This window comes from Lichenostomus cassidix, chromosome 12 (genome assembly GCF_008360975.1).
Source record: "Lichenostomus cassidix isolate B80296 chromosome 12, HeHo_3.0, whole genome shotgun sequence".
In the NCBI taxonomy this organism is placed as follows: Eukaryota; Metazoa; Chordata; class Aves; order Passeriformes; family Meliphagidae; genus Lichenostomus; species Lichenostomus cassidix.
In genome coordinates, this window is record NC_139493.1 from 18628195 (window position 1) to 18650585 (window position 22391).

The 22391-nt window shown below is 51.2% G+C and overlaps 3 protein-coding genes and 1 long non-coding RNA gene across 4 annotated transcripts in view; 2 read left to right on the top strand and 2 right to left on the bottom strand.

The window, feature by feature from the left end:
* LOC146431902 (uncharacterized) overlaps positions 1 to 22391 on the bottom strand; it is an 83396-nt gene that overhangs the window by 18335 nt on the left and 42670 nt on the right. The gene's annotated exons all lie outside the window — the stretch shown is intronic.
* The window catches only part of LOC146431903 (uncharacterized), a 70080-nt gene that overhangs the window by 7163 nt on the left and 40526 nt on the right, over positions 1 to 22391 (top strand). The gene's annotated exons all lie outside the window — the stretch shown is intronic.
* Positions 6496 to 22391, bottom strand: part of LOC146431904 (uncharacterized) — a 32150-nt gene continuing 16254 nt past the window's right edge. Inside the window, exons 6-7 of the mRNA XM_085073128.1 lie at positions 7680 to 7733; positions 6496 to 7345 (exon numbers count right to left, since the gene is read on the bottom strand). Coding sequence (XP_084929254.1) covers positions 7721 to 7733 — 13 coding nt within the window. The 3' untranslated portion in view covers positions 6496 to 7345; positions 7680 to 7720. The remainder of the gene's footprint in view (positions 7346 to 7679; positions 7734 to 22391) is intronic.
* LOC146431905 (uncharacterized) lies at positions 18333 to 20362 on the top strand. The gene is made up of 3 exons (XR_014854804.1): positions 18333 to 18489; positions 19620 to 19692; positions 20184 to 20362. It is a non-coding gene; the product is annotated as an uncharacterized LOC146431905 (long non-coding RNA).

Genomic DNA, 22391 nt, shown 5'->3' on the forward strand with positions numbered 1-22391 from the left:
CCATGGGGCCGCCGAGCAGCGCTGGGAGGCACAACAAGGGCCTCGCTACACCCTGGGCCTGTGCTGCAGCCAAACACTCCAACATTTTCAGCCAAGGCCCTTTGCTGGGGCACAGGAGGCAGCCGGGGGCACGGCTGAGGCCATGGCTTCTCTCACTGAAGGGAGGCTGGCTCTGCTCGTTCAGAGGGCACAGCGTAGATACCAGTTACCTCTGTGAACACGCTGGGCAAGTGTTGAGCGGCAGAGCCTTCCAATGCTTCTCCTTGGGAATCCAGGCTGACTGTGCAGGGTTTTCTAATTTTTCACCCTTTAAATTTATATGCTGGCAGTGAGTTAGATTTGCTTCTTCTCAGTAGAGCCCTTTGCTTTTGGTGCTCGTTGGGGCGGCAGTGCAGCCAGGCTTAAAGGGGGCTCTCTGGCAGCTTGGGCCATGGTTGTTGGACACCTTGGTTCCTTCCTTCTTTTGGCTGTGATTTTCCATGGTGCTTGTGCAGCAATTTTACAGTAAATGGCTTCAGGTCATTCATCTTGTCACCAAAAATTGGGTACAAACCTCCTTAACATCACTGTAGTATTAAGAGGCAGGCATTACTTTCTTGAAGTGCTGCACACGCAGGCCATTGGTGTCAGAGAGCCTTCTTGGTGCTGTCTTCAGGCATCCTGGTGGTCATTGAAGAAGGAAGCTGATTCTCCCGGAAAAAAGATTGTTTGCCATGTGTGAAAGAACATAACGTCTCACTTTCCCGTCCCTTTCTATACAAAGTTATACAGGCAAGTGCATCCATATCTCTCTATCTGCCTTGTCTATCTATCAATCTATCTATCTTACTAATCTATGAAAAAATTTCTATGCATGATATTTTGTTTGTTTATTTGTAAATTATGACTCATCTGTTGAAAGCTGGAAAATGATACCATAAATCTTTGATACGAGCAGCTTGGGTTTAGAAGCAGAGATGAACTGTGATTTCTTGCTTTCTTGCTAGAAATATGCTGGCTTTTTTAGATTGACTTTGAGCTGGAAAGTTGGAAAATGACTGATGGTCATCACTGTGATATCTTTCAAAGTCCTTTTTTCCTTCTATGATGGCTTTCTTCCTTAAGCTATGTGCTGGTGATATTGGAAGTAAAAATAAGATAATACTGCCTATTTTAGATACTTAATAGTTTACTTGTGAAATTTTATTGTAGTATCTTGTGTCTAAAACCCCCTCAAAACTAAATCAGCAGGTCAGCTACTGGGCCAGGCCAGCTGCAGTTCAGGTTTCTGCAGTGGAAGTGGAGGGTTTGGAATGGCTGGGATAACTTTGAGTGCAGGGGATTATTTTTCCACTAGAGAGAAGTAAAGCTGCAAGAAGGACTACTATACGTCCTAGTATTCATGGATGTAAAATCAGAGAGAACATCAGTAGAAGCATCTTTATTGGCTGAGACAGAGTCAGTGGTTTCATGTGTGCTCAACAGAAACTGCTGCTTATTGATACCTTTATTTCTGCTAGAATTAGCCAGGAAAGGGATATCAGTTGTAGAAAAACTAACGCATGTGATCCATAAGCACAAAGTCCAATTTAATTTTTGCCATCCCAATACAAGCTCAGTCGGTGTAGAGGGGCTGGAGTGGAGTGAGGTGCATGGGTGCAGTGTGTGTGGTGCTCAAGAGCTGTCGTGTATTTAGAACTGGGTTTGTGTTGACACCCATCTTTTCAGGCCAAGTTTAGTGAATGAAAAGCAGTCCCACGTGAGCTGAGCATTTTCAGGAATGGCATTGGGAATGGAAATGGATCCAAATGAGACATAAAGCAGAGACAAGGCAACAAAAGCAGACACAAGGTGAGCATTCAACACAAATGTCGGTCATGCACTAGGCCACAGTGCATGGAGGGAGTTTCCTTTAATGCCTTCCCAGCTAGAGGCTAGAGAAAATCAGCAAGTAATCATTAACTGGCAACTAAATCTAGAGACAGCAACATTCCTAGAATATTCTTAATAGGTTTTTTAAACTGCTGAACTATTGCTGTTAACTGCCAGTACACGTGAACTAACCTGAATCTCTTAATAAAGAGATGTTTCAGGAAGGTTGTGTAGTTTTGCCACAGTAACATTGCTGTGATGATTTGATCGTGATAAAAGTTTTGTAAACTAGTAAAATGTTGATGTCTTATCTGTAGGGTCTACAAGAGGTTGAGGAATGTAATTCCTGGGGATCTGCTGCCCTCAGCAGAGATGATCACAGTCTTAAGTCACAGCTGTGGAGTTCCCTTGAGCATCTCCTCACTCTGAAACTTCATTTGCTCTCATTTTCCTTTTGGTGATTATTTGGTACCAGGGAAAGTGAGCAGAGTGAAACAGTGCCATCAGGTCTCCCCAGAGCCTTCTCTTCCCCAGGCTGGACACTCCCAGCTCTCCCAGCCTGGCTCCAGAGCAGAGGGGTCCAGCCCTCAAAGCACTTTCATATCCCTGCTCTGGATTTGCTCCAACAGCTACATGTCTTTTTTGTGTTGGGAACCCCAAAACGGGGTGCTGTGCTCCAGGTGGGGTTTCACGAGGGCAGAGTAGAGGGGGACTATCACTTCCCTCGTCCTGCTGACCACCTTTCTTTTGATGAAGCTCAGGAGGAGTTAAAGCATTTGTAATTATCTAATGACTTAATTTTTGGGGGGGGTTAGTTCCTATTTTCCTTGTTATCTTTCTTCTCCATAGCTCCTGCACTGTCCTTTGGCCTGGCATCCAGAATTCAGGTGCTTGTGGAGGTCCATGTGAGCCCAGCTTATGTGAAAATTGTGCTTTCTGCTCTTGCTATGCCAAAGGCCTGCATTCCCTGGAGCCACCACCATGGCACTTAGTCTGTTGCCTCCGGGAGAATTCATAACTAAACCTTTTCCTGTTAATATGGACATCACATAAAGGGTATCCTGCCTGTTTCCTGGGAGCCTGAATTGGGATTTGGAGTTATGGCTTAGGTAAGGACTTTAGCCATCCTGTGCTTTGTGCAGATAGTTCTGAATGTTTCTTTTCAGTACATCTTTTAATACAAAGAGATTTTATCACATATGTAGAAATCTGTGTTCCTGTTTAAGGGTACTGTCTTGGAAAAAGTGAAGGAAGTTGAACTCCTAAGTATTTCCTTTTTCAATCTCAGTCTGTGGATAAAAGTATTACCTGAAGCTAGAAAAGGAGACAATCTTACGTAATTGTTCCTGATGCTTGCATTTATAAAATCACACAACAAAGAAGGGACAAAAAAGAGGGAGGAGTGTGAGGCAGCACAGGATCAAACACTGACAAACTGAAAAAGGAGCAGCAGGCGATGTGTGACACATCAGTGGAAATACTGGGCTACCAAGAGACAGCAAGAATTAATTCATAGCTCAGGAACGATAGTTTTGTCTGAGAAATGTAACTGGTATCTCAGCAGTGGCTGGTCAGAGAACCACAAGAAGCTGAACTGTATTTTCTAATTGTGATGGTCAATATTCGTGCCATGCTGCTCCTCTCACCTGCTTCCTGGGGACATCTGGCCTTTTGACCCTGAGAGTTTAATACAACTGATTGTATTTGCAGAAGCACCAGGACAGCTCCTGCTTTCCCAAAGCACTGTTCTTTAAGATGACCCTTGAGACGCTGTAAAGCTCTTAGTGTTCTGACCACTGGGGAAAGGTAATTACCTGCTTGGGTTTTGTGGCTCTGTGTTCTCAGCCTCGTTGTGCAGAGGAGGGGAATGACCTGGACAAGTGAGAAGGTTCAGGTTCATCTGCGAGTTTAACAGCTGGGTATGAAATACAGGAAAGTGTGTCAGACCCTTTATATTACTGCAGGGAAAGGTGACAGAACACGAACCTGAATTCCCCTGTGGGAGCATCAGCAGTTTGCTCACCAACTGGCTTTTTGTTCTTCTGCATGTGTATCAAACACAGCAAACTGAATTGCTTCTTACAGAGGAAAAGAGTCTTGTTTAGTGTAGTCTGGACTTTGGGAAGATGGTAGCTGTTAGATCAGTACCCAGCAAACTGGCTAACTTGTTTTTTGTGACTGGTCTCTGGTGATTTTGGCCTGGCTTCTCTAAGAGGTTCAATTTTCATTTAGAAATGGCAGGAAAACACTCTGTGAGCTCACGTGGAGCCAGTGCTGTCACAGGACAGATGGAGCTGGGACAAATGGCACATTGCTTTTGATCTTAACAAGAAGCAACCTGAGCTCCTCATGACAACAGCCCAACAGACTGGTAATGGATCCATTAAAATTAACTCATCACAAAGCTTTTAACCTAAAGCTCTGACATATGGAACTTACTCAGTTCTGCCATGGAGGAAGGGAGTTTGAAAACAAAGAGGTTTAGCAAGGAGAGCCATGCACAGCAAAACTGTTTGTACTCTAGCAAATTAAGTGTCCTAGGAGGTAAGACCTCATCCATATTTCAATTTTACCCCTCCATGTACCCAAATTCTTGGTCTTAATTTCTTTGTCAGTAGAAAAATATGACAGGGAGGTGTAGATTCTCCTTGTCTTCTTAAGCTGGGCAGCTTGTAACCTCATGTTCTCCCACAAACAATAACAGACAATCTGAAATTTTGTTATGAAACGATACTTGGGAAAGTTTGCCCTGTGTTTGTGTTTGCCCAGAAGTAACTTAGAGATTCACTGGAATATTACAAGCCATGAATATTTGATTTATTGTGGTTGCTAGAATCCTTCATATTTTACAACTTTTCTGCTGCAAAACTATCTGGCACTTACAGAACTCTTGCCTTGTGTGGTTCTCCAGTGCTTCTTGCAGAGAAGTGCTTTGGGAAGCAGTCAGGATAGTGCCATGTCCACGTGTGGTGTATGGAGCCCACAGGACAGGGAATTGTCTTTGCTGTGGGCACTGGCTGGTATTCCAACACCTATGTCATTTATTCTGCTGGAATCCTCGTGAAAAAGGTTGTTCTTTGCCATAGAGATTTTTAGTCTACATTTTTTAGCTCAAACAGCCAAAACTTTTCCATCTCACACGTTTCTGATGCTGTTTTTTCCTTCCCAGGCTGTTGCTGGCCCCATGAAGATGTTGCTTACATTCTGCAGTCCCTATGTGTTGGTACCAAGCTGAAAGTTCTGTGGTGCCCCACAGCAGCCCAGTTATCCACAGGTAAGCCAAGAGCCAGGGTGCAGCTCCGGAAGATCCAAGGGATTCTGACAGATGAATCTCTGTCCCTCCAAGAAGGCAGGACCAGTTCTGAAGGTAAAGGGTCTGACCCTGCACCCACCTTTGCATGGCAGCAGCCACCCCATGCTTTGTGAAAGGCACACAACATGTGCCATTCTTAATTCAGCACAATATTTTTGCAAGTAAAAATATTTGTTAAAATTAGTGTTGATAGCAGTGGCTGAATCAATCTTATAAAGCTCTTTAAAATATCAGCCTGGGCACAAAATGATTTTTTAACAAAAATTTTTAATTTTTTTTTTTAGTTCTTTGCTTTGGTGCTCAGAGATAATGAAAGAAGGGACAGATTTTCTGTTCAACTTGCCTTTCAGTGTGCAGAGAAAAGAAGAACAGTTTTTCACCAGCTGGTTTAGGAGCTCTAAAAGCAATTGTGGTGTCCCTAATGTGGGGGTGGGGGCACTGCTACAGCCGGGATTGTCCCCACATGTGTTCCTCTCTTTACCGGAGTGCTGTATAGATCCAGAGCCTTGTACATCAGCCTGCTGGATCAAAAATCCCCCCAACGTCCCTCAGTTTGCAAAACTAAAGGCTTTGTGCTCATTAATATGAAAAGCTATATGGGTGGCCTGCACCTAATGTTCTTTTGTTGGCTGGACCCCAGTCAGCGCTCGCATCTAAATGACTGACCCAGCAAAGAGCTGCCCTTAAGACTGATTTGATCAAAGGGACTGAAGCTCTGTTGAGTGCAAATTCTCTAGAAAAATAAACACAGGAACTAGGAGAATGTTGGTGACAAAAGCAGAGTTGAACCTTTCAGGCTACCTCACTGCCACCTCCCCCTGCCCTTTTATTTTTAATTTATTTGATATTCTGCGTGCCAGTCCTTGTATGAAATGAGCCCTCAGCAACAAGCTGCTGGGCCTCCTCAGTGTGTCCTTTGTGCTCTCTGTGCTTCTGGTTTGGTTTGGCTGGAAAGCTTGTCCATCATGCACTCTGTGCTTGTTTCCTGTCATTCCAATGCACAGCCCTTTTCTGCTGCTTGGCATAGAAATACTCTGAATATTTTATTAGACAACTTACATCTTGCACTTCATGACATTAAATTGTATTAATCAGACTCTGTCATATCACAAGTTTCTTGAACACATTTTCAAGCCTTCCAGCTGTAGCCCAGAGGAAGCTGTTTCTGTCTTGCATCACAAAACTGGCACTTTTTTGCAAAGACAGCCCTTTACAAAGAACTCGTTGCGTGCATTAACATCTGAGGGGCTGCTTTCAAAGACAGACAAAAAACCCATGAACAAACAGCAAAACAACCAAACAACATATTAAAAAAAAAAAAAGTACTGTATTTTTAGCTCTTGCTTTTAATATTTTCCAAGCTGGCCTCCTTTTCCACTGCAGTGCTTTTCTTTCAGAAAAACACCCTTGCCAGACGATGTGCCTTAACAAGGAATATAGAACTTACACACAATGTATATATTGAAGCTAAACATGCAGAGTTCCCAGTATCACAATCATCATCATTTGTTTTCTGCCTATTTTTTGTCAGATTCATTTCAGAAGGGTGAGGACAGTATCTCAGCTTCGCTGGCTAGTTTAACGCCATTGCTTCCTGTTATCTGCACTTCCTTATGCTGTAGTGCCTCTGCCCATTCGTCTCTCTTGAATCACCGCCTCCTTCACCTGGTTTTTAGATGTTTTCCTGGATTTGTGGGGTTTTTTGCATTTTTTATTTCTTTCTTGGTTGCTGTTTTGTTTGCCTGTTTTGTTGGTCACACTTTGGATTTCGTTATTTTGGCTTTTTTTTCATTTAACAGTAGGAATCAGCTTGTGATTTGTATCATAAACGTTTATGAAGCACAAGCATTGCACATTAGGGTTGGTTTTGTTTTTGAAGTGATCTCAGGCCTAAAAACCCCTATGACTTTGAGCACTGAGTGCTCTCAGAAAGCAAATTGTGCATGAATAGGAAACTTGTAGTTACTATCTCCATTACACACAGAACAATGTAAAGTGGTTGAAATGGTATTTTGTGGTACAAATTCAAACCTTTATTTTGCCTTATTCTGCTGTCATGCCATAAAGTTGTACCAGATTTATCACTGAACTCGGTTCTTCCAGGATGGGGTGTTCAAGCTCATGTGGGACCTGGTGTGTTATCAGGCCAGACACATGATTGCCAAGCATAGCCAGCTCTGTCTGCAAAGAGAACAGGGAGCTACAGCTCTTAGGAACTCAGGGGTTAGTGAGCAAACAGACCAAATCCCTAATTTCTCTCAGTTACTTTACAGGAGTATTTGCTACTGATAGACTTTATATTCCTGTCCAGAGCAGGAAAAGAAACCAAACAAACAAGCTGGCAGTTTGCTTTAGTTATGAAGAGACTCTGTTCAACTGCTCTGCTCCTTGTTTGAATTAAAAGCAGAGCAAAACGATTCTGTTGGTCACATCAAACCCACCTACTTCGGATCACAGTCTGTGAAAAACATGGAAAACAAAGCCTATTAAAAAGACTTCATTTTATAGTACTTACAGTTTTCTAATTCAGCCATGGGATAATTATGCCATATTGCCCTATATCAAATACCTAGGGAAATGAATAAAAGTAAGCTAAAAAATAGTGAATTCATTTTAAAAAGCCTGTGGAGAAAAATCAACAACTTACCGTCTCTTCTCATACATCTTTTGGAACCCAACATAGCAGCACCACAGGACAAGTGGCACAGTGAAGATTGTGATTACTGTGCCTATCATGCAGGACTTGTGCACATCCCGGGGGCAAACAATTCTTGGGAGTCGCACTGGACCTGGGTCATTTGTTCCTGTATCACGGATAACATCTGCGGGAGCAACGTGGATCGTGAGCCCGAGCTGCACACTGCTGCTGAGCTGGCAGCGCCTTGGCTACGGCCAGGACGCTCTCTGTTTCCCCCAGTGCTGCGCCCTGCAGGCACCTTGCCGCCCCTTGGCACAGGCTGTGGCACCCAACAAAGCCCACAAGGCCGGGAGGAGAGCCTGCGGGGAGCACAGCTGCTTGGGCAGTCGCTCCTTCGAGGGACACAAGCCAAAGCCATCCCTGCAGCGGCTGCTGCCAGCCCTGACCCTCCCTGCCCTGCTGGGACAGCTCCCACAGCCCAAGGGGACAGAGTCAGGCTCTCGCAGGACACAGGGCTGACCCTGCCCAGTGTGGGAACCAGCGACTGCTCTGGCCCTGGGCTCGCCCTAGGGATCCTGCTCAGGGCTGCTCCTGTGCCTTGGGCCTCTGGGCACTCAGGGCAGCTCGGGGAGGCAGCTGCAGCAGGAGGGACGTTGGTGCACAAGTGCTGTTTCCCATGGGCTGTGGAATTTGCTCCAGAGGCCTCAAAGCCAAGGCATCTCCAGCTTTGGCTGCTGCTGGGGTAAGAGCTGCTGCCACACAACCCCACCAAGGGCTGAACTTGCCTGAGCCCTGCACAGCAATTACCTCCTGTTCCCCTGCCTGGCATCACCTCCCTTCCTTCAGCAGAGGCTGCCATTGAGGCATTGCTTCCTGTGGCAAGTGCCTCCTTCAGCACAGTCTTTCGGTGCATCGCTTGAGAAAGGCAGAGGCTGAGCTTAATCAGACAGAAGCATTTTCCATTTAGTGAGGTAGAATCTTCAGAAGGCAATATTTTTCCAAGAAATGGATAAGGTCCAGGAAAATGGATGGGCTTCTGGGGACTCCACCAGGACCCTCCCTCCTCCAAACAGCTGCCACTCGGGATCTCCCCGGAAACCGGGAAATTGCAGGGGATCTCAGGGTCTGCAGGGCCCATTGGGCAGTTTGGACACCCTGTCAGCCGGTGCCAGCAGCTGTCAGCAGCCTTCCTGCAGGGGCTGGGGAGAAGCTGCAGCCAGGCCAGGCTGGGAAACAGCCCTGCAGGGTGTGAAAGCAGCAGCAGGGCAGTGAGGCTGCAATGGATACCTTCCTGCTATGCCGGGCACAGAGTGCCCAGATGTTAAGGAAAAGGCTGTGGCTGCTGCGTCTCAGGAGAAGGCCGAGGAAAATGCACCCACCATGCCAGCTCTGCAGCTCACTTAGCATCTGGTCCAGATGTTTGGCTGCCTCCAGGGATTTCCTGTCTTCCATAATTTTACTCTTCCCTCTAAGAGGACGTTAACGGAAAGTAGTACCATTTCTCTTTCAGGCCAGAGTGTCAGTGAGTGCAGCTTGGCAATGGGATCCCTCCTTGGCACTCCCTCACCTCTGCCTTCCACTCAGGAGCACAGGCAGAGGCACCACGTGCCTGCAGTGGCCCCACACTGGGATGGAAGGAGCCCCTTGCAGGGCAGGCAGGGCACAAAGGACTGCCGGGAGCTGCCAGCCGCTCCAAACTCCGCCCCAGCCAGAGCCAGGGCTTGGCAGCAGCAGCAGGAACACCTCAGGCTCCCTGGGGCCATCAAAGGAGCCTCGCAAGGCACAGAGCCCCGGGGCACATCCCTGGGCCCAGAACCTTCCCTCTCTGCTCTTCTCTGTGCCTGCACAGAGCACGCGGAAGGAGCAGCTGGCATTTCGCACGGGAAGAAGACTGACAGCTAAATGCTCCTTCCTCCCACTGACAGCGATCCTGCGGGATCACTCAGGGCTCGAGAAGGGAGCAGGGCAAGATTTCCAGATTCTTTCAACCTTCAGAGGATTGTAAGGGAAATGGCACATGAGTGAGATCTTGCCATGTTGACAGTGATTATTCTGTCAGGAAAGGGATTGTGAGAACTTACCTTCACCAAGCTCCAAGATATTGAAACTGTCATTCACCAGCTTTTCGAGATGATTCATGACATGTTCCCAATCTAGAAGGGAGCACAGATTGCAACCATTTCCATGGTGTGCTGGGATTCCCTTCTCCCTTAGGGCACTGGGCAAAGCAAGGTGGTTGGGTAAGGCTGTGGGAGCCAGATGTCAATGGACAAGGCCAAAGCTACAGAAGGGATTGGGGACCTCTGTGCTATCTCCTGGACACAATCCACTGTCTTTGGAGGGCCAGTGAAACATCCCTGGAGGGGAAACTGGACAAGCCCAAGGCTCCTTGAGGCTCTTTCACACCCCAGATGGAAGACACATGCCCAGAAAAGAAACCCTTACTAAACCCCGGGGCAAAAGCATTCCCAACACGTTCCAGGGAGAAGAGGCCTCTGTCCCAGGAAAGGGGGAGGCAGGCCGCTGGCTCACCTGCTCTCCACGCTCCCACTGGAGCAGCCTGGGCAGCCCTGGCATGCAGGGCCACTGCCAGGAGGAGCAGGAGGAAAAGGCGCAGAGCAAGGGCCATGGTGCCTTGCCCTCAGCCAGTCCCACAGCTCTTGCTGCCACCACTGTCCTGACACCACTGTATCAATGTCAGCACCGCTGCTGCCGCTGCTGCTGCAACAGTTGTGGTCAAGGACTGACTGGTCGGTCGTTGTGGTGCTGTGCAACCACAGGGCTCTGTGACCTCTGTGACCTCATGGCCCTGCTGTGACCTCAGAGCCCTGCTGTGACCTCATGGCCTTACTTGTAGCCCCAAAGTGCAACCCCATCTGTACTAATGAACTGCCTCGATTGTAAATATTTTGCTTCATCAAAAGGCCATTGCTTAGCAAAGATTTTTCCTGCTGTTGTTTCCTCCAGGCTGTGTCCCTGGAGGTGCTCCTGATGGCTTCCTCTTTTCCTGGACATTGCATTGGAGGCATGATGATGGGGGTCCATCATCCAGGCCCAGATGATCCCACTAAAAGAAATGTGGCTGAGCCCAGGCACCCTCAGCATGGGCTCCCCCAACCCCTCGGGGCCCCGCTGCTGGTCCCAGCAGCCCCCTGCCTGGCTCCTGCCTGCCCACACCATGGGCATCCACGGATGCTCCCGGACATGGAGCTCAGGCAGTGCTGATGCCGTGTGGGCTTTGGTGGTTGTACCCCCAGGACACTGGTGTGACAGCTCTGTCCCTCTTTATTCATACATAAGAACAACCCCTATCCTGGCAGAGGGGGAAGCCACGTTCAATATGGCTTGGCGGACAGACTGGGGGGTTTTGCGCGTGGAGGAGGGGGACGTGTTGGTTTCATCTGGTCATGGAAGGCGCTGAACTGGTTCTGTGGTTGCTGGACAAATGGAGATGGGCTGCTCCCCATGGGCAGTGGAGGTGGCTCTGGGATCTCCATGGGGAGTGGAGGTGGCCCGGGGTATCCTGTGGGGAGCGGAGGTGGCTCAGGTATTCCCATGGGAAGTGCAGGTGGAACTGGGATCTCCACAGGGATTGGCTGTTTCCCCCAGGATGGCAGCTGTTCTGAGTTCATCCTCTCAGGGCTTCTGTTGGGGCTGCCCAGGCTCTCATCACTGCTGACTGAGCTGCTCAAGCTGGTGTCTGGATGTGACATCCAGCCACTGTCTTTCAGATGTTGTGCAGAGTGGCGCCTGTGGAGAGAGGAGGTGGCTGAGGCCCCCAGTGCAGCTGGGACACAGGGAGCCTCCTGAGCAGCAGGGCCCAGAGCTGGCAAGGCTCCCCAGCACGGCTGGAGCTGCTGGCACAACTTGGCCCAGGTGGACAGCTGCCCCTCAAGGCCCCAGCGAGCAGGGGATGGCTCCGGGCAGGGTCCCTGGCCAGCAGTGGCCCCAGAGCACGTCTGCCTTTCAAGGGCATTCTCATCCCCAACTCTTTCTCCTCCCCACCTTGCTTTCCCTCTGCCCAGTGCTCCTTGGGCTGCTCTTGGCCAGGCAGCATCAGTGGGAGCGAACGCTGCCTTCAGGCCAAGCAGGCTCCCCAGGGCAAGGCCCAGCAATGAAGAGGCCAACTAAAGCACTGGACAGCAGCAGAACCCTCAGCAGAACTATTTGGACACCCACTGACTCGCCACAAGTCCACAGCAACCTCAATGGGAATGTTTCCTAATTTTGAGCAGCCTTTAAAGGAAGCTGGAGGATGGAGATCAACAACTTACCGTTCCTTGCGCCTCCACCACCAGAAGCCCACATAGCACAGCACCATGGCAAGTGGCACAGAGAGCAGGATCACTGCTGTGCCTATCATGCAGGACTTGCGTGCATCATGGGGACAGAAAACTTTTGGGACGGTCGCTGTATCCTGGGGATTTGTCAGGGACTTGCCGAGCGCCTCTGTGTGAGCAACGTGAATCGTGAGCCCGAGCTGCGCACTGCTGCTGAGCTGGCAGCGCCTTGGCTACGGCCAGGACGCTCTCTGTTTCCCCCAGTGCTGCGCCCTGCAGGCACCTTGCCGCCCCTTGGCACAGGCTGTGGCACCCAACAAAGCCCACAAGGCCGGGAGGAGAGCCTGCGGGGAGCACAGCTGCTTGGGCAGTCGCTCCTTCGAGGGACACGAGCCAAAGCCATCCCTGCAGCGGCTGCTGCCAGCCCAGACCCTCCCTGCCCTGCTGGGACAGCTCCCACAGCCCAAGGGGACAGAGTCAGGCTCTCGCAGGACACACTGAAACAATTACCTCCTGTGCCATTGCCTGACATTGCCTTTCTTCCTTCAGCAGAGGCTGGCACTGGGCCATTGCTTCTTCCAGGAATAGCCACCTTCTGCAAAGCCTTTTGCTTCTTCCCTTGAGAAAGGAAAAGGCACAGCTGGATCAGATGGAATCATTACCCATCAGGGAGGCAGCAGGTTAAAGAGGCAATATTTGTCAAAGACATGGATAAGTATCAGGAAAACACCCAGGTGTGGAGGTTTTACCTCCGAGTTGCCAGCTAGAGGGCCGGCCGTGGGGGCAGGGACAGCCTGTGCTGTCTCAGTCATGGTGACAGTGAGATCAGCCCATGAGCCCCTGCGGCAATGTATGCACCAGCTAAGAAGATCATTGGCCCAGACACCTCCCCCGCCCCTTTCCCATATATGGCTTAGTTTCCAGACTGTTCTTCTTTGTTCCCCTCCTAAGTTGTACCCCATTGGTTGGTTTGGATTATGTATCCTCCCCTCCCTTGTAATGATTGGTTGTTACCCCTGTCCCTCTTCCCTATGGCTTTCCCGGTTGGCCTGCGTGCCAAACCACTCCCTCTCTCCTTCCCCTTAAGACCCTATTCCACTGTGTGCTCAACGGCCATTTTGTCCTGCTCACCGGGACACCTTGCTGCCCGACACCAACTGCCGCTGACAGCTTGCAGCCTCCGGAGCTCCAGACCCCACGCCCATCCCTGCTTCTCCGCCCCGTCTCTCCTTCCCCGGACCTTCCCTACTGCACCGCATAATAAACCACTGGAGAACCGCAGACTGCCTGCTGTGCGTCCTTCTGCCGCGCGCCCCCAGCCTACCCGCCTGCGTTTCTTTTTATTTTCTACAACACCCAGGCTCAGCAGAGCTGGGCCAGGGCCCTCCTGTTCTCCAAGCAGCCGACCCTCCTGATTTCCCCAGTGACTGATAGATTGCAGGGGATCTCAGGGTCAGTAGTGCCCATGGGGCAGTTAGGGCACCCTGTCAGCTGGTGCCAAATGCCTCCCTGCAGAGGCTGGGGAGAAGCTGTAGCCAGGCAAGGCTGGGAAACAGCTCTGCAGGGTATGAAAACGGCAGTGGGGCGCCGATGGATCCCTTCCTGCTGTGCTGGGCACAGAATGTCCAGATGTGCAGGGAAAGGCCCTGGCTGCTGAGTGTCAGGAGAAGGCTGAGGGAAATGCACCCACCACGGCGTTTCTCCAGGTCAGTCAGCATCTGGTCTAGATGTCTGGCTGCCTCCAGGGATTTCCTGTCTGCTGTGTCTTGTGTCTTGACTCTTGGAGGACCTTAGAGCAAAGCAGTTCCATGTCACAGGAATGGATCACACCAAAGCAGTGCTCAGCCCGTGGGCTCAGCAGGGACACACTACTCACCCCTATGATGAGAACCAGGCTTGTGCTCAGCATGCAGCCCAGGAGCTGGAAAAGTCCTCCCTGCAGACCCATCTGTAACTCAACAGCCATAGTAACTTCTTTCACCTGGTTCTTGCCAGGTTGCCAATGATTATTCTCTGAGGGGAAGCTGAGAACTTACCTGTAGAACCTTCCAAGGGTTCCAAACCATCTTCTCTCCCTGCTGCTGGAGAAGCCTTCCCATCACCCTCATCTAGAAGGGAGCACAGAGCAGAATCATTTCCATGCTGTGCATCCCTTAGGAAAAATGGCAAATGACTGAGCTCTTGCCACATTGACACTGATCTCATTCTCTCAGTAAAAAGGGACTTTGAGAACTTACCTCCAGCATGCTCCACAGACTTCAAATGGTTATGAACCAGGGCTTCCAGATAATCCATCACACGATCCCAATCTTGAAGAGAGCACAGAGCAGAACTATTTCCATGGTGTGCTGGGATCGCTTTCTCTGCCTTAGGGCACTGGGAACTGCAAGGGGGTTGGGTATGGCTCTGGGAGTCACATGTCAATGGACATGGCCAAAGCTGCAGAGGGGCCGGAGGAGCTCTGGTCTGGCTCCTGTCCACTGTCCACCTTCTTTGCAGGCCCTGTGCAACATCCCTGGAGAAGAAACTGGAACAGCCCAGGAACCCTCGGGGCTCTCTCAATCCCGCAGAGGAATTCCTCTCTAAAGCACTGGGGAAAAGCATTCCCAACACGTTCCAGGGAGAAGAGGCCTCTGTCCCAGGAAAGGGGGAGGCAGACTGCTGGCTCACCTGCTCTCCACGCTCCCACCGGAGCAGCCTGGTCAGCCCTGGCATGCAGGGCCACTGCCAGGAGGAGCAGGAGGACAAGGCGCAGAGCAAGGGCCATGGTGCCTTGCCCTCAGCCAGTCCCACAGCTCTTGCTGCCACCACTGCCCTGACACTGCTGTCCTAATGTCAGCACCGCTGCTGCCACCACCGCTGCTGCAACAGTTGTGGTCAAGGACTGACTGGTCGGTCGTTGTGGTGCTGTGCAACCACAGGGCTCTGTGACCTCTGTGACGTCAGAGCCCTGCTGTGACCTCATGGCCTTACTTGTAGCCCTGAAGTGCAACCCCATCTGTACTAATGAACTGCCTCGATTGTAAATATTTTGCTTCATCAAAAGGCCATTGCTTAGCAAAGATTTTTCCTGCTGTTGTTTCCTCCAGGCTGTGTCCCTGGAGGTGCTCCTGATGGCTTCCTCTTTTCCTGGACATTGCATTGGAGGCATGATGATGGGGGTCCATCATCCAGGCCCAGATGATCCCACTGAAAGAAATGTGCCTTAGCCCAGGCACCCTCAGCATGGGCTCCCCCAACCCCTCGGGGCCCCACTGCTGGTTCCAGCAGCCCCGTGCCTGGCTCCTGCCCACCCACACCATGGGCATCCACGGCTGCTCCCGGACATGGAGCTCAGGCAGTGCTGGTGCCGTGTGGGCTTTGGTGGTTGTACCCCCAGGACACTGGTGTGACAGCTCTGTCCCTCTTTATTCATACATAAGAACAACCCCTATCCTGGCAGAGGGGGAAGCCACGTTCAATATGGCTTGGCGGACAGACTGGGGGGTTTTGCGCGTGGAGGAGGGGGACGTGTTGGTTTCATCTGGTCATGGAAGGCGCTGAACTGGTTCTGTGGTTGCTGGACAAATGGAGATGGGCTGCTCCTCATGGGCAGTGGAGGTGGCTCTGGGATCTCCACGGGGAGTGGAGGTGGCCCAGGGTATCCTGTGGGGAGCGGAGGTGGCTCAGGTATTCCCATAGAAAGTGCACGTGGAACTGGGATCTCCACAGGGATTGGCTGTTTCCCCCAGGATGGCAGCTGTTCTGAGCTCATCCTCTCAGGGCTTCTGTCGGGGCTGCCCAGGCTCTCATCACTGCTGACTGAGCTGCTCAAGCTGTCTGGATGCGACATCCAGCCACCGTCTTTCAGATGTTGTGCAGAGCGGCGCCTGTGGAGAGAGGAGGTGGCTGAGGCCCCCAGTGCAGCTGGGACACAGGGAGCCTCCTGCACAGCAGGGCCCAGAGCTGGCAAGGCTCCCCAGCATGGCTGGAGCTGCTGGCACACCTTGGCCCAGGTGGACAGCTGCCCCTCAAGGCCCCAGCGAGCAGGGGATGGCTCCGGGCAGGGTCCCTGGCCAGCAGTGACCCCAGAGCACATCTGCCTTTCAAGGTGCTGGAGGTTGTGGAATTTTTCCCCATTTTATGGCTTGGTGTAGGAGTACTTAACACAAAAAAGTACTTAAGCACTTACGACCGAGTACTTAGGACTAAAAATATGTAGCCAGCCTTTTCCTCCTGCTCCTCCTGGCAGTGGCCCTGCATGCCAGGGCTGACCAGACTGCTCCGGTGGGAGCGTGGAGAGCAGGTGAGCCAGCAGCCTGCCTCCCCCTTTCCGGGGACAGCGGCCTCTTGTCTCTGGGATGTGTGGGGAGTGCTTTGAAACAGGATTTTACAAGGGGTTTCCTTTGTGGTACTGAGAGAGCCCTGAGAGGCCATGGGCTTATCCCATTTCCTCTCCAGGGATGTTGCACAGGGCCTGCAAAGAAGGTGGACAGTGGACAGGAGCCAGCCCAGAGCACCCCAGGCCCCTCCGCAGCTTTGGCCATGTCCATTGACATCTGGCTCCCACAGCCTTACCCAACCCCCTTGCAGTGCCCAGTGCCCTAAGGCAGAAGGGGATCCCAGCACACCATGGAAATAGTTCTCATCTGTGCTCTCTTCTAGATGAGGGTGCTGGGAAGGCTTCTCCAGCAGCAGGGATACAAGAGGGTTTGGAACGCTTGGGATCTTCTGCAGGTAAGTTCTCAACGTCCCCTCAGAATATAATCATTGGCCACCTGGCAAGAACCAGGTTGTCAGGAGCTTCTGTGTTACAGGTGCGTCTGCAGGGAGGACTTTTCCAGCTCCTGGGCTGGATGCTGCGCGCAAGCCTGGCTCCCGTCGCAGGGGTGAGTAGTGTGTCCCTGCTGAGCCCACGGGCTGAGCACTGCTTTGGTGTGATCCATTCCTGTGACATGGAACTGCTTTGCTCTAAGGTCCTCCTAGAAGGAAGAACAAACTTACAGAAGAGAAGGAATCCCTGGAGGTATCTGAACAAGCAGACCGAATTCTGGCTGAACAGGAGACAGAGCACGGTGGGTGCATTTCCCTCAACCTTGTCCTGACACTCAGCAGCCAGGGCCTTTTGCTGCACATCTGGACACTCTGTGCCTAACCCAAACCCACTGCAGTCTCACTGCCCTGCTGCTGCTTTGACACCCTGCAGGGCTGTTTCCCAGCCTGGTCTGGCTGCAGCTTCTCCCCAGCCTCTGCAGGAAAGCATTTGGCATCAGCTGACAGGGTGTCCAAACTGCACCAAGGGCAATGCTGACCCTGAGATCCCCTGCAATTTCCCAGTCTCCGGGGGAGATCAGGAGGGGTAGATGTTGGGAGGAGGGAGGTCCCTGGCCCAGCCTGAAGAGCCTGGGCTTTTTCCTGAACTTTATCTACGTCTTTGACAAGTATTACCTCTTTAACATGCTGCCTCCCTGATGGGTAATGCTTCCATCTGATCCAGCTGTGCCTCTTCCTTTCTCCAGAGATGGACCAAAAGGCAGCTTTGCTGAAGGCAGCACACCCAGGAGAGAGCAATGTCTCTGAGCCAGCCGCTGATGCTCGAAGGGAAGAGATCCCAGACAGTGCCACAGAAGGTAATTGCTGTGCAGGGCTCAGGCAGGCTCAGCCCTTGGTGGGGCTGTGTGGCAGCAGCTCTGCCCCCAGCAGCAGCCAAAGCTGGAGATGCCTTGGCTTTGAGGCCTCTGGAGCACATTCCACAGCCCATGGCAAACGGGACTTGTGCACCAACGTCCCTCCTGCTGCAGCTGCCTCCTCGAGCTGCCCTGAGTGCCCAGAGGCCCAAGGCACAGGAGCAGCCCTGAGCAGGATCCCTAGGGCGAGCCCAGGGCCAGAGCAGTCGCTGGTTCCCACACTGGGCAGGGTCAGCCCTGTGTCCTGCGAGGGCCTGACTCTGTCCCCTTGGGCTGTGGGAGCTGTCCCAGCAGGGCGGGGAGGGTCGGGGCTGGCAGCAGCTGCTGCAGGGATGGCTTTGGCTCGTGTCCCTCGAAGGAGCGACTGCCCAAGCAGCTGTGCTCCCCGCAGGCTCTCCTCCCGGCCTTGTGGGCTTTGTTGGGTGCCACAGCCTGTGCCAAGGGGCGGCAAGGTGCCTGCAGGGCGCAGCACTGGGGGAAACAGAGAGCGTCCTGGCCGTAGCCAAGGCGCTGCCAGCTCAGCAGCAGTGCGCAGCTCGGGCTCACGATCCACGTTGCTCCCGCAGATGTTATCCATGATACAGGAACAAATGACCCAGGTCCAGTGCGACTCCCAAGAATTGTTTGCCCCCGGGATGTGCGCAAGTCCTGCATGATAGGCACAGTAATCACAATCTTCACTGTGCCACTTGTCCTGTGGTGTTGCTATTTTGGGATCTGGAGGTTCCGTGAGAATAGACAGTAAGTTGTTGATTTTTCTCCAAAATTTTTTTTCAACTCTGCTCACGACATTTGTAACCTGACTAATAATCATGCTGTTGTGGAATTGTGACAGTCCATGGTTGTCCAAATAGCTCTGCTGAGGGTTCTGCTGCTGTCCAGTGCTTTAATTGGCCTCTGCACTGCTGGGCCTTGCCCTGGGGAGCCTGCTTGGGATGAAGGCAGTGTTCGCTCCCACTGAGGCTGCCTGGCCAAGAGCAGCCCCAGGAGCACTGGGCAGAGGCAAAGCACGGTGGAGAGGAGAAAGGGTTGGGGACAAGATTGCCCTTGAAAGGCAGACGTGCTCTGGGGCCACTGCTGGCCAGGGACCCTGCCCGGAGCCATCCCCTGCTCGCTGGGGCCTTGAGAGGCAGCTGTCCACCTGGGCCAAGGTGTGCCAGCAGCTCCAGCCGTGCTGGGGAGCCTTGCCAGCTCTGGGCCCTGCTGTGCAGGAGGCTCCTCATAAAGCAAACGGTGCGAAAGAACTTGGCTAAATCACTTGGGGTGGGAGTGCAGCAGCCTCTCAGGGGCTCTGCTCGTTGAGCTGCACACTATCAATGTGTTTAAAATACTTGTTTAACACATATAGAGCCATTTAGAACCTGATTACAAACCTGCACATTCTCTCCAATCTCTAAATGCCACGCAGTTCTTCCCAAACTCTTTCCATGTGATCGTAAATAATAACGCATAGTCACAGTGGTATTTTGGCAATAGATTTGGGGACAGCAAAGTGGTTATTCAGTAGCTCACATAAAGTTTCATGGTTACAGTTACGCTAGAGGAGAAGCACATTCGCTGCCGTTCAGTGTTAAATCCAAACTGATGAAGCTTTGGGTTTGGCCTTGAGGCTTTGCTCTGTGTGTGTGAGTTGTGTTCTGGATTGATTCCCAATCACTCCTGGAGCCAGTTTTGGGTGCAGGCTCATCCCAGCCCTGACCCTGGGCAGCTCTGGGGTCAAAGGCACAGCTAAGGCTGCGCTGCTCATGACTGGGCTGTAGGGCTTCGTTATCAAAGGGCTTGGAGAAGTTTCAATTACTGTGTTTTAACTACATGATTTTGTTTATAAAATTCATTCACTAGCTTTTAACTCAGTTTTACTCCTTTTCCAGGCACTTCCTAAAAATACTTGCTGCACAGAAGCCTGCGTTTAGAGTAATTGCGCCTTGTGTCAAGTAGAAAAATGTAAGTACTATAGAGTAATTTTTACATTCTCATGTTTTTCACTGACTGTGATCAAAAGTAGGTGGGTTTGATGTGACCAAGAGAATAATTTTGTTCTGCTTTCAATTCGAACAAGGAGCAGAGCTGGAACTTGTTGAACATAGTCTCTTCACTTCATAGCTAAAGCAAACTGCCAGGGTTCTTTTTCTGGGGAGTATAAAATCTATCAGCAGCAAATACTCCTGTAAAGTAACTGATGATAGAAATTAGGCATCAGGACCGTTTGGGAAGTGCTGACCAGTTCAACAGTCTGTAATAAACTCAGTCTGTAATAATCAATCTTTTCAGAAGAGAACGTTCGGTTTCTTTGTGGCACTCCCATACTTGCATTTACATGTATTCAAAAACGCTTTTTGAGAGAAATTTCCAATAGCTCTTCATGGCATCCTAGCTGACTTTTCTCTGTTTCTCCATAAATGCTTCTGAAAACCTGGATGATTCCATTAAAAAAGCTGCAAAGCAGATCTTGGAGAAGAGGGCCTACATCTGCTCCCACCCCCTGGACAGGACCTTCTGATCCCTCCCTCCCTGACAGCAGATGCTGCTGAATGTAAATCAGGAAGGAATTTGCTGCAGTTCAAGTATTTGACACCTCAAAAGTACCTGCTATTTAATGACTTTACTAAATGTAACTGTAGAAAATAAAACTTCTTTCTAACCACAACTTCATAAAAAAAGTGTAAGTAAAGAGGTTTTATCTAGAGCTCAAGTTACTTGACTAGAACTTTATTAATGTTCTCCTTGGAGCTGGATGGGGACATGTCTTCCCAGGGAAGGGATTGTATTTCTTTTATTGCTCAGTATTTTTTGCACTACAATGAGCTGCTTGTTCACTGAGCAAGTGGTGAAAGACTTGGGGAATCACAAGAGTTCATTTTGGGAGGCACCTCCAGCACTCATCGTGTTCAGCATCACCACCAGGACACTCACAACTCAAAGTGCTGCCTTTGCCTCAGTCTTTAACAGCAAGACCACGGCCAGTGTCTCTTGGTATTTCCTGTAACCATTTCTTGATGGAAGGCAGAGTTGGACTGAGTAGGAAGGAGGAAACATTTTGTTGTTAAAGAAATCATGGTGGCTATCTAAGATCATGAAGCTCAGAGAGATTCCTGTGGGTCACTTCTCGAGCTTGTCTTCTGGACGGCCCTGTCCTTCAGGAATGTCAGTGGCCCCTCAGCTCAGTGTCACCTGCAAACCTGCTGAGGGTGCCCTCCATCCCTTTGTCCTTGGCATTAATGAAGGTATTAAATCCCATTGGTCCCAGTTTGGAGCCCTGAGGGACACCGCTGGTCACCGATGTCCATCGGGACTCTGAGCCATTGACCACAACCCTCTGGATGTGACCACCCAGCCAGTTCCTCAGCTTCCAGCAGATCTGGAGCTCTCCAAATGAAGGAGAAGGGTGCTGGATGGGGGGGACTGAGTCCAGGGCATTACAGAAGTCCCGAGCAGTGGCCTCTGTAGCTCTTGCCTTGTCCACTGACAGTCACTCCACCATGGAAGGCCACAGGCTTGGTCAGGCAGCACAGACCCACTGTGTGCTTCTCAAGGTTTCCTTCAAAGCATTCAAGAGGTTGAGTGGTTCTCCCTCTGTTTTATTGACTGACTTTGTTCTTTGAGTCCCTTAAATTTCCCACAAAGAGGAAATGGTGAAGTAAAGGCTTCAGCTCGCCCATGAAACAAAAGGGCTGCGTTAGCCTTGGCCCCCCACAAGGTGCCAAACGGAGCTGCCTTGCAGGACGAGCTCCCTCCCCAGGAAGGAAACTTCCGAAGCTGCGGTCCATCCGCACCCAGGCCGTGAGGTCACAGCAGGGCCATGAGGTCACAGAGGTCACAGAGCCCTGTGGTTGCACAGCACCACAACGACCGACCAGTCAGTCCTTGACCACAACTGTTGCAGCAGCAGCGGCAGCAGCGGTGCTGACATTGATACAGCGGTGTCAGGACAGTGGTGGCAGCAAGAGCTGTGGGACTGGCTGAGGGCAAGGCACCATGGCCCTTGCTCTGCGCCTTGTCCTCCTGCTCCTCCTGGCAGTGGCCCTGCATGCCAGGGCTGCCCAGGCTGCTCCGGTGGGAGCGTGGAGAGCAGGTGAGCCAGCGGCCTGCCTCCCCCTTTCCTGGGACAGAGGCCTCTTGCCCCTGGAACATGTTGGGAATGCTTTTCCCCAGGGGTTTACAGGGGGTTTCCTTTGTAGGACTGAGAGAGCCCCGAGGGGCCCTGGGCTGGTCCAGTTTCTTCCCCAGGGATGTTGCACAGGGCCTGCAAAGAGGGTGGACAGTGGACAGGAGCCATCCCAGAGCACCCCAGGCCCTTCTGTAGCTTTGGCCTTGTCCATTGACATCTGGCTCCCACAGCATTACGCAACCGCCTTGCAGTGCCCAGGGGCCTGAGAGAGAAGGGGATCTCAGCACCCCACGGAAATGGTTGCAATCTGTGCTCTCTTCCAGATTGGGATCATGAGATGGATTATGTGGAAAAACTGGTGAATGACAGGCTGAATATCTTGGAGCTTGGTGGAGGTAAGTTCACAGCATCCCTTTCCTGACAGAATAATCAATCAGTGTCAACATGGCAAGATCTCACTCATGTGCCATTTCCCTTACAATCCTCTGAAGGTTGAAAGAATCTGGAAATCTTGCCCTGCTCCCTTCTCGAGCCC